Raw genomic sequence first — 12,457 nt, 5'->3', positions numbered from 1 at the left:
GTTAAATACAATTAGATTGATTGGGGAAATGAAAACCAGGTGTGTATGAAAACCAGACAAGACAAATGGATATATACAAAATGGAGCGGTGATGGCTAGAAAGCCGGTGACGTAGAACAAGGAGAGGAGCCGAATTCAGTAGAAGTGGCATTCCCTTTTTCTATATTATGTTACGTTACAACCTTAAATAAAATGTATTAAATAAATAAAAATCCTCATCAATCTACACACCATACAAAGCGAAAACAGGTTTTTAAAAATGTTTGCAAATGTATCATAAATAGAAATACCTTATTTACATACAATGGGGCAAAAAAGTATTTAGTCAGCCACCAATTGTGCCTGTAATTTTCATCATAGGTACACTTCAACTATGACAGACAAAATGAGAAAAAAAATCCAGAAAATCACATTGTAGGATTTTTAATTAATTTATTCGCAAATTCAGACCCTTTGCTATGAAACTCAAAATGTCCATTGAACATCCTGAGATGTCTCTACAACTTGATTGGAGTCCACCTGTGGTAAATTCAATTGATTGGGCATGATTTGGAAAGACACACACCTGTCTACAGTGGGCTCCAAAATGACTGGCACTGCACAAACAATACTTAAAAGAAATACAAACAACACAATTATAGAGAAAAACTAAAAATACCAACATGTGAGAAATACTGTACTTTATTAATGTTTCAATGGAACACATCAAAACCATTTATTGATTCAATGAAAAATCTATGTCTGGAGTGGGGATAAAATGGCGCCTGAGAGAGAACACTGTGTTTCAGCTCCCGTGGCATTTGTTAATTTCTCTTTTTATATTAATTTTCTAGCTTGAAAAAGTGGTAGAATTTGCTAAATAAGTTATCCTACAATGAGTCTTGACGGCTATTCCTCAAAGATTTCCGACAACATGACCAGCAGAACTACTAAGAACTCGACCAAAACCACCACCACTGTAGATGTGCGGGAGGAGCTAGCTAACTTTAGCGAAGCTAACACCATTGCGGATCCAGGCACAATGGACCTGGTGATTCAAAGTATGACGGATAACATTACTAAAGTGATCGATGTTAAGATAGGAACGGTCTTGGAAGCAATAGCAGGCCATTCAGCTGAACTACAGAGGGTTGTCAAGCGTGTGGATGAGGTGGAAGGAAGAATTGCTATTGTGGAAACTTCAACTACATCAATGGACACTAAGATAAAGACACTTGAGAAACAGGTGCGCAAAATAGCGGAGCACATTGACCACTTGGATAATCGAGGACGCAGATGCAATATCCGTGTTATGGGACTCCCGGAAGGTTCTAAAGGGACACGTTCAGTAAATATTTTATGGCTACCTACAAATGGACACTAAGGCTGGTCTTGTGAAGCTGGACAGAGCCCATCGCTCTCAAGCACCGATACCCAGTCCCAACCAGCGCTCACGGCCAGTGGTTATTAACCTCTTCAACCTATGGGGGCGCTATGTCATTATTGGATAAAAAACGTGCCCGTTTTAAGCGCCATATTTTGTCATGAAAAGATGCTCGACTATGCATATAATTGGCAGCTTTGGAAAGAAAACACTCTGACGTTTTCGAAACTGCAAAGATATTATCTGTGAGTGCCACAGAACTCATGCTACAGACGAAACCAAGATGAAACCTCAAACAGGAAATGAGCAGAATTTTTGAGGCTCTGTTTCCCATCGTCTCCTTATATGGCTGTGAATGTGCCATGAATGAACTTGAGCTCTCTGCCGTTCGTCCAAGATGTCTGCAGCATTGTGATGTATTTGTAGGCATATCATTGGAAGATTGACCATAAGAGACTACATTTACCAGGGGTCCGCCCGGTGTCCTGTGTCGAAATTATTGCGTAATCTCTAGGTCCATGTGCGTTCCATTTCTTCAGAAGAGAAAGTCAACTGTCACGATGGATTTATCGTCGATAGATATGTGAAAAACACCTTGAGGGTTGATTCTAAACATCGGTTTGCCATGTTTCTGTCGATATTATGGAGTTAATTTGGAAAAAAATTAATTTTGGGTTTTTTTTCTTACCCAAACATGATGGAGAAAACGTAGCGATTTGTCAACACAAATAATCTTTTTGTAAAAACTGAACATTTTCAATCTAACTGAGAGTCTCCTCATTGAAAACATCTGAAGTTCTTCAAAGTTCTTCAAAGGTAAATGATTTTATTTGAATGTTTTTCTGGTTTTTGTGAAAATGTTGCTTCGCAAATGTCAGGCATGTCAGGCATAATACTATGCTAGGCTATCAATAGTGTTACACAAAAGCTTGTTTTGCAATGGTTGAGAAGAAGATTTTTGAAAATCTGATATGACAGTGTTGTTAACAAAAGGCTAAGCTTGAGAGCAAATAGATTTATTTCATTTCATTTGCGATTTTCATGAATGTTAACATTGCGTTATGCTAATGAGCTTGCGTATAGATTTACACAATCCTGGATACAGGTTTCTTTCGTAGCTAAACGTGACGCAGAAAACAGAGCGATTTGTCCTAAACAAATTATATTTTTGTAAAAACTGAACATTTGCTATCTAACTGAGAGTCTCATTGAAAACATCTGAAGTTCTTCAAAGGTAAATGATTTTATTTTAATGTTTTTCTGGTTTTTGTGAAAATGTTGCTTGCTGAATGTCAGGCATAATACTATGCTAGGCTATCAATAGTGTTACACAAATGCTTGTTTTGCAATGGTTGAGAAGCATATTTTTGAAAATCTGAGATGACAGTGTTGTTAACAATAGGCTAAGCTTGAGAGCAAATACATTTATTTCATTTCATTTGCGATTTTCATGAATAGTTAACGTTGCTTTATGCTAATGAGCTTGCGGATAGATTTACACAATCCTGGATACAGGTTTCTTTCGTAGCTAAACGTGACGCAGAAAACTGAGCGATTTGTCCTGCACAAATAACCTTTTGGAAAAACTGAACATTTGCTATCTAACTGAGAGTCTCCTCATTGAAAACATCTGAAGTTCTTCAAAGGTAAATTATTTTATTTTAATGTTTTTCTGGTTTTTGTGAAAATGTTGTCTGCTGAATGCTAATGCTAAATGCTACGCTAGCTATAAATAGTGTTACACAAATGCTTGTTTTGCAATGGTTGAGAAGCATATTTTGAAAATCTGAGATGACAGTGTTGTTAACAAAAATCTAAGCTTGAGAGCTAGCATATTGATTTTATTTAATTTGCGATTTTCATGAATAGTTAACGTTGCGTTATGGTAATGAGCTTGAGGCTGTATTCACGATCCCGGATCCGGGATGGCTCGTCGCGACAGGTTAAGTTCCACAACTTCACCGACAAGCAACGCGTCATGGATGCGTCCAGACGTATCGGTTCTGATGGTAGTCAAGGTCCAAGGGTCTCATTCTTCAATGATTATTCCACAGCGGTTATACGAAGACGCAAGGCATTTGATGAGGTGAAGGATCGAATCAAGAAAATGAAGATGGACTACGCACTGCTGTACCCGGCCACATTGAAGATTATGGTCAACGGATCGCCTAAAAAACGACACACCTGAAGAGGCTTCTGCGTTTATTGACTCTCTCAGGTAAATAACTTTAAGCTGCACCTCCGCAGCATTGGATGACTTTTTTATTTGAATCTGATCATGAAGCAGTGATGTGAGTTCTCAAGTTCTCCTGTTCAGTAATAGGGGAAGAGGCATTGCCGTGCCCTCTTCACGACTGCGTTGGTGTGTGTGGACCATGATAGATCATTAGTGATGTGGACACCAAGGAACATGAAGCTCTTGACCCGCTCCACTACAGCCATGTCAATGTGAATGGGGGCGTGCTTGGCCCTCTGTTTCCTGTAACCCATGATCAGTTCCTTGGTCTTGCTGACATTGGGGGAGAAGTTGTTGTCCTGGCATCACACTGTCAGGCCTACCAGCATCGTGTACTCAGCAAACTTAATGATAGTGTTGGAGGTCGTGCACGGCCACCCAGTCGTGGATGACCAGGAAGTACAGGAGGAGACTAAGAATGCACCCCTGAGGGGCCCCGTATTGAAAGGATATGTTGCCTACCCCTCACCACTTGGGGGTGGCCCGTTATGAAGTCCAAGATCCAGTTGCAGAGGGAGGTTGTCAGTCCCAGGGTCCTTACCTTAGTGATGAGCTTGGAGGGCACTATATGGTGTTTAATGCTGTGCTGTAGTCAATGAACAGCATTCTGACATAGGTGCTCCTTTTGTCCAGGTGGTAGAGGGCAGTGTGAAGTAAAATAGAGATTTCGTAATCTGTGGATCTGTTTGGATGGTATGCAAATTGGAATGGGTACTGGGTTTCTGGAATGATTGTGTTGATGTGAGCCATGACCAGACTTTCAAAGCTTTTGATCACTACAGATTTGAGTGCTTAAGGGCTATAATCATTTAGACAGGTTACAGTACCTTGGTGTTCTTGGGCACAGGGACTAGGGTGGTCTACTTGAAACATGTAGGTATTAGAGACTGGGTCAAGGAGAGGTTGAAAATGTCAGTGAAGACACTTGACAGCTGGTCAGCATATAATCTGAGCACATCTCCTGATAGTAAGTGAATGTTGACCTGTTTAAAGGTTTTACATCGGCTATGGAGAGCATGATCCCAAGGTCATCCAGGACAGCTGGTGCTCTCATGCATTGTTCAGTGTTGGTTGCCTGGAAGCGAGCAAAGAATACATTGAGCTCTTCTGGTAGGCTCGCGTCACTGGGCAGCTTGCGGCTGGGTTTCCTTTTGTAATCCGTGATAGTTTGCAAGACATGCCGTTGCCTGTTTTCATTGCTCCAAGGTCATAGTCCGAATTAGTGTTCTCCGCCTTGAAAGAGGAAGCTCAAGCTCTTAGCTCAGTGCAGATGTTGCTTGTAATTCATGGCTTCTGGTTGGGATACAGTGCCTTCAATAAGTAATATTTTTATAAATATATATATTTAACCCTTATTTTACCAGGTAAGTTGACTGAGAACACATTCTCATTTACAGCAATGGGAATTAGTTACAGGAGAGATGAGGGGGGATAAAAATAAAAATCATTATGTTTGGGGCAAATCCAACACATCACTGATTACCACTCTTCATATTTTCAAGCATGGTGGTGGCTGCATCATGTTATGGGTATGCTTGTCATTGGCAAGGACTAGGGAGGTTTTTAGGATAAAAATACATGGAATACAGATATAAACACAGGCAAAATCCTAGAGAAAAACCTGGTTCAGTCTGCTTTCCAACAGACACTAGGAGACAAATTCAACTTTCAGCAGGACAATAATCTAAAACACAAGGCCAAATCTACACCGGAGTTGCTTACCAAGACAAAATGTAATGTTCCTGAGATTGCCTAGTTCCAGTTTTGGCTTAAATCGGCTTGAAAATATATTTCAAGTCTTGCTGTCTAGCAATGATCAACAATCAACATGACAGAGCTTAAAGGATTTTAAAAAGACAAATGGGCAAATATTGTACAATCGAGGTGTGCAAAGCTCTTAAAGCCCAAAGACTCACAGCTGTTATTGCTGCCAAAGGTGCTTCTAAAACATATTGACTCAAGGGGTGTAAACATACACGTAAATGAGACATTTCTGCATTTCATGTTGAATACATTTGCAAACATTTCTGAAACACTTTTTTGTTTTGTCATTATGGGCTATTGTGTGTAGATGGGTGAGAAAAACAATGAATTCAATCCATTTTGAATGTAACACAACAAAATGTGGAATAAGTCAGGAGGTATTCATACTTTCTGAAGGCACTACAGGGAGTACCAGATTAATGTGCAGGGGTACGAGGTATTTGAGGTAGATATGTACATACAGGCAGGGTAAAGTGACTAGGCATCATGATAGATAATAATAGTAGTAAAATAAAGAACAGAGTAGCATCGGCAAATAATGAGTGTAAAAGTGTGTGTGTATGTGTATTTTGAGTGTGTGTGTGTGTGTGTGTGTGTGTGTGTGTTGTGTCGGTATGCGTGTGTGTGTATCAATACAGTAACATGAGATCTGTATGTAAAATATTTACATTTTATCATTTGAGTCGTTTAGCAGGTTAGACAACCAGATATCACAGTCAAATATATAGGATACGAACATTCAATTCTAGCTAAACAATAAATATATAGCATTTTGCAACAAAACCCATTTTAATACTAAAATGTATGAATAAGCAAATTTGAGAACAGTCATATTTTACACACTGATGAAGGGACCCATAAATATTTTCTGATGAAAAAACACAAATGTGAAAAATAGGTGAATAAAGCATTGAACGTTACCCTGCTTATAAATATCTGGGTATCTGGATTGACAAGCTATCTTCCAAAAATCATATTGATGGGTTAGTTAAAAGTTAAGAATTATAATGAGCTTCCTTTATAGGAATAGGGTATGCCTTTCATTAAATAGTAGAAAACAAATTGTTCAGTTGACATTCCGGCTTTACACTATATCGTCTATATGAATGCAGCTACCACTGTATTGAAGGTAATGGACCCAGTGTGTCATAGCACACCAAGCTTTAATGCAGGCGATAGGTTCAGTACACATCACTGCATTCTGAATCAGAAAGTAGGTTGGCCATCTCCAGTCTCATAGATCAATGCCCTGCTCTCCTTTTGTTTATAAAGCCCTCTTGTGCAAACTTTCACCTTACCTTACAGACATACGAGTCACCAGACACGATCATGTCACAATGATCACTATAGGGAAATCTGCATTCAGTTATTTTACGACCTATGTATAGAATGATATGCAGAGCTCTCTGCACCTTGATGCTCTGGTGCCTCTAGAGCAGTTCAAGTTGTTATCAACCAGATTACTCTTTCTCCGTATTCCCGAAGGTGTCTACAGCATTGTGACGTAGTTATACACATTTATGTTGAAGAATACCCGTAGGCGGCGACATTGCGCAAGTGGTCACCTGATGCTCCCAGAGAGATTCTCGCGTAAAATACAGAGGTAGCCATTACTCCAATCGGTCCAACTGAAAAACGAATTGTCCCGATGGATATATTATCGAATAGATATTTGAAAAACACCTTGAGGATTGATTATAAACAACGTTTGCCATGTTTCTGTCGGTATTATGGAGCTAATTTGGAATATTCTTCGCCGTTTTCGTGACTGCAATTTCCGGGCGATTTCTCAGCCAAACGTGAAGAACAAACGGAGCTATTTCGCCTACAAAATAATATTTTGGGAAAAAAGGAACATTTGCTATCTAACTGGGAGTCTCGTGAGTGAAAACATCCGAAGCTCATCAAAGGTAAACAATTTAATTTGATTGATTTTCTGATTTCCGTGACCAAGTTACCTGCTGCTAGCTGGACAAAATGCTATCGATAAAAATGCTATCGATAAACTTACACAAATGCTTGTCTAGCTTTGGCTGTAAAGCATATTTTGAAAATCTGAGATGACAGGGTGATTAACAAAAGGCTAAGCTGTGTCTCAATATATTTCAATTGTGATTTTCATGAATAGGAATATTTTCTAGTAATATTTATGTCCGTTGCGTTATGCTAATTAGTGTCAGATGATGACAACGGTCCCGTTCACGGGATGGGGTGTCACTAGAGGTTAATTGAGGACCTCTAACCTCTTTGTTAGGGAATGTGTTTGCTTCTTAAATTGCTTGTAGTATTGTACGTTCTCATTATGTTTAATGGTTGAATGTTGTAAATGTTATAAATTGTGTTCATGCAGAGCTCCCTTGGAAAAGAAGCCTTGGTCCCAATGGGACTCCATGCTAAAATAAAGATCAAATAAAATAGGTGTCTTCAAATATGTCACACACGTACCTCTTCTTTATCCTTCAGAGTGCTTTCCAGTTCCTCAATGGTCTGGTTTAGCTCTGTCTTCTGGGATTTGATCACAGGGGTCTGGGTGTTCTGGCACTCTAACTCAGTCACCTATAACACACATGCACGCACACACACACAGACAAAATAAATCAGAAATAAGATACACACATAAACTGAACAAATACCATTGATGCGCCACACACCATTCCCATCTCCCATCTCTCTCCCATGTCTTCTGCCTCCTCACCCGTTTGTGGAGTCTCTCGGCCTCCTCCTGGTAGGCAGCCAGTTGTTGTTTCCACTGTTTTACGTTAGCCGTGGACTCCAGCAGAGTGGCTGTTAGCTTAGCATTGTTCCCCTTTAGAGCTGATAGTTCTGCCTCCCAGTGCTTATTGATGGAGGGGCTGGGAAAGAGGACACATTAACATGATTACTTTATAAGAACAGAACAAAAGGTAACATACATCGTCCGCCCACGTGTTCTCGCACACCCCGAGAGCTTCTGGTCAGCGGGGTGGTGGCACCGGGATCCTCATCTCTCCCAAGTGGTCATTCTCTCTTTCTCCCCTTACCCATCTGTCTATCGCCTCCTTTGAATTTCATGCTGTCACAGTTACCAGTCCTTTCAAGCTTAACATCCTTATCATTTATCGCCCTCCAGGTCCCCTCGGAGAGTTCATCAATGAGCTTGATGCCTTGATAAGCTCCTTTCCTGAGGACGGCTCACCTCTCACAGTTCTGGGCGACTTTAACCTCCCCACGTCTACCTTTGACTCATTCCTCTCTGCCTCCTTCTTTCCACTCCTCTCCTCTTTTGACCTCACCCTCTCACCTCTCCTCTCACCTCATCTCCTGATTACAGCGGATCGTCACATACAGTGGGGCAAAAAAGTATTTAGTCAGCCACCAATTGTGCAAGTTGTCCCGCTTAAAAAGATGAGAGAGGCCTGTAATTTTAATCAGAGGTACACTTCAACTATGACAGACAAAATGGAAGAAAAAAAATCCAGAAAATCACATTGTAGGATTTGTAATTAATTTATTTGCAAATTCTGGTGGAAAATAAGTATTTGGTCACCTACAAACAAGCAAGATATCTGGCTCTCACATACCTGGAACTTCTTCTTTAAGAGGCTCCTCTGTCCTCCAGTCGTTACAGTCGTTAGTATCCCTTCTTTCTTTTCTCTCCAAAACTCTTGAACGTGCCGTCCTTGGCCAGCTCTCCCGCTATCTCTCTCAGAATGACCTTCTTGATCCAAATCAGTCAGGTTTCAAGACTAGTCATTCAACTGAGACTGCTCTTCTCTGTATCACGGAGGCGCTCCGCACTGCTAAGGCTAACTCTCTCTCCTCTGCTCTCATCCTTCTAGACCTATCGGCTGCCTTCGATACTGTGAACCATCAGATCCTCCTCTCCACCCTCTCCGAGTTGGGCATCTCCAGCGCGGCCCACGCTTGGATTGCGTCCTACCTGACAGGTCGCTCCTACCAGGTGGCGTGGCGAGAATCTGTCTCCTCACCACGCGCTCTCACCACTGGTGTCCCCAGGGCTCTGTTCTAGGCCCTCTCCTATTCTCGCTATACACCAAGTCACTTGGCTCTGTCATAACCTCACATGGTCTCTCCTATCATTGCTATGCAGACGACACACAATTAATCTTCTCCTTTCCTCCTTCTGATGACCAGGTGGTGAATCGCATCTCTGCATGTCTGGCAGACATATCAGTGTGGATGACGGATCACCACCTCAAGCTGAACCTCGGCAAGACGGAGCTGCTCTTCCTCCCGGGGAAGGACTGCCCGTTCCATGATCTCGCCATCACGGTTGACAACTCCATTGTGTCCTCCTCCCAGAGCGCTAAGAACCTTGGCGTGATCCTGGACAACACCCTGTCGTTCTCAACTAACATCAAGGCGGTGGCCCGTTCCTGTAGGTTCATGCTCTACAACATCCGCAGAGTACGACCCTGCCTCACACAGGAAGCGGCGCAGGTCCTAATCCAGGCACTTGTCATCTCCCGTCTGGATTACTGCAACTCGCTGTTGGCTGGGCTCCTGCCTGTGCCATTAAACCCCTACAACTCATCCAGAACGCCGCAGCCCGTCTGGTGTTCAACCTTCCCAAATTCTCTCACGTCACCCCGCTCCTCCGCTCTCTCCACTGGCTTCCAGTTGAAGCTCGCATCCGCTACAAGACCATGGTGCTTGCCTACGGAGCTGTGAGGGGAACGGCACCTCAGTACCTCCAGGCTCTGATCAGGCCCTACACCCAAACAAGGGCACTGCGTTCATCCACCTCTGGCCTGCTCGCCTCCCTACCACTGAGGAAGTACAGTTCCCGCTCAGCCCAGTCAAAACTGTTCGCTGCTCTGGCTCCCCAATGGTGGAACACACTCCCTCACGACGCCAGGACAGCGGAGTCAATCACCACCTTCCGGAGACACCTGAAACCCCACCTCTTTAAGGAATACCTAGGATAGGATAAAGTAATCCTTCTCACCCCCCCCCCTCCTTAAAAGATTTAGATGCACTATTGTAAAGTGGCTGTTCCACTGGATGTCATTAGGTGAATGCACCAATTTGTAAGTCGCTCTGGATAAGAGCGTCTGCTAAATGACTTAAATGTAAATGTAAGTAAATGTTACCTGTATTAATGGCACCTGTTTGAACTTGTTATCAGTATAAAAGACACCTGTCCAAAACCTCAACCAGTCACACTCCAAACTCCACTATGGCCAAGACCAAAGAGCTGTCAAAGGACACCAGAAACAAAATTGTAGACCTGCACCAGGCTGGGAAGACTGAATCTGCAATAGGTAAGCAGCTTGGTTTGAAGAAATCAACTGTGGGATCAATTATTAGGAAATGGAAGACATACAAGACCACTGATAATCTCTCTCGATCTGGGGCTCCACGCAAGATCTCACCCCGTGGGGTCAAATTGATCACAAGAACAGTGAGCAAAAATCCCAGAACCACACGGGGGGACCTAGTGAATGACCTGCAGAGAGCTGGGACCAAAGTAACAAAGCCTACCATCAGTAACACACTACGCCGTCAGAGACTCAAATCCTGCAGTGCCAGACGTGTCCCCCTGCTTAAGCCAGTACATGTCCAGGCCCGTCTGAAGTTTGCTAGAGAGCATTTGGATGATCCAGAAGAAAATTGGGAGAATGTCATATGGTCAGATGAAACCAAAATATAACCTTTTGGTAAAAACTCAACTCGTTGTGTTTGGAGGGCAAAGAATGTTGAGTTGCATCCAAAGAACATACCTACTGTGAAGCATGGGGGTGAAAACATCATGCATTGGGGCTGTTTTTCTGCAAAGGGACCAGGACGACTGATCCGTGTAAAGGAAAGAATGAATGGGGCCATGTATCGTGAGATTTTGAGTGAAAACCTTCTTCCATCAGCAAGGGCATTGAAGATGAAACGTGGCTGGGTCTTTCAGCATGACAATGATCCCAAACACACCGCCAGGGCAACGAAGGAGTGGCTTCGCAAGAAGCATTTCAAGGTCCTGGAGTGGCCTAGTCAGTCTCCAGATCTCAACCCCATAGAAAATCTTTGGACAGCAACAGCCCCAAAACATCACTGCTCTAGAGGAGATCTGCATGGAGGAATGGGACAAAATACCAGCAACAGTGTGTGAAAACCACGTGAAGACTTAAAGAAAACGTTTGACCTCTGTCATTGCCAACAAAGGGTATATAACAAAGTATTGAGATAAACTTTTGTTATTCACCAAATACTTATTTTCCACCATAATTTGCAAATAAATTCATAAAAAAATCATACAATGTGATATTCTGGATTTTTCCCCCTCATTTTGTCTGTCATGGTTGAAGTGAACCTATGATGAAAATTACAGCGCTCTCTCATCTTTTTAAGCGGGACAACTTGCACAATTGGTGGCTGACTAAATACTTTTTTGCCCCACTGTATGTGACGATCCGCTGTAATCAGGAGATGAGATCAGTCATGCTGAGACCAAGGTCTCTTTTACAGATGAGCCCTATATCAAACATACACATCAAGTGTACACTGTACTGTACACTGAGTGTACAAACATTAAGAACACCATCCTAATATTGAGGTCACACCCCTCAACTCATTGGGGCATGGAAACTACAAGGTGTCAAAAGCGTTCCACAGGGATGCTGGCCCATGTTGACTCCAATGCTTCCCACAGTTGTGTCAAGTTGGCTGGATGTCCTTTGAGTGGTGGACCATTCTTGGTACACACGGGAAACTGTTTAGCATGAAAATCCCAGCAGCGTTGCCGTTCTTGACACAAACCAGTGCGACCTGGCATCTACTACCATGACCCGTTCCATCAGAAGAAACACCTTGTGTCCAGTTTTTCAGGTAGTTTTCAAACCAAATGCAGGCTGCCTGACTGAGGCCAATTTCAGACAAGTCTACAAATTAATAATAAATGGTCAACAGTGTCGAAAGCCTTCAACAGGTATATGAAAAGGTCAGCACAATGCTGCCTTTTGTCCACGCAATTTGCAGTCTCATTTATCACCAACGAAGCAGCAGATATAATGCTATGATATGGCCTGAAACCCGACTGGTGGACAGTTAGAATACATTTTGAAGCTAGAAAATATCTAAGCTGAGTGTTGATTAAATATTAT

General features: G+C 42.3%; 1 protein-coding gene across 2 annotated transcripts in view; it reads right to left on the bottom strand.

Annotated features, from left to right (window-relative positions):
* Positions 1 to 12,457, bottom strand: part of homer1b (homer scaffold protein 1b) — a 96,318-nt gene that overhangs the window by 18,687 nt on the left and 65,174 nt on the right. For both annotated transcript variants that reach the window (XM_035786475.2, XM_035786473.2), the window contains 2 exons: positions 8,059 to 8,215; positions 7,809 to 7,919 (listed from right to left, as the gene is read on the bottom strand). In XM_035786475.2, the coding sequence (XP_035642368.1) occupies positions 7,809 to 7,919; positions 8,059 to 8,215 (268 nt within the window). The remainder of the gene's footprint in view (positions 1 to 7,808; positions 7,920 to 8,058; positions 8,216 to 12,457) is intronic.

Source organism: Oncorhynchus keta, chromosome 14, assembly GCF_023373465.1.
Source record: "Oncorhynchus keta strain PuntledgeMale-10-30-2019 chromosome 14, Oket_V2, whole genome shotgun sequence".
NCBI classification, from domain to species: domain Eukaryota; kingdom Metazoa; phylum Chordata; class Actinopteri; order Salmoniformes; family Salmonidae; genus Oncorhynchus; species Oncorhynchus keta.
Note: the sequence above shows the minus strand (reverse complement) of the source record. Positions and strands in the feature narration are given on the sequence as shown.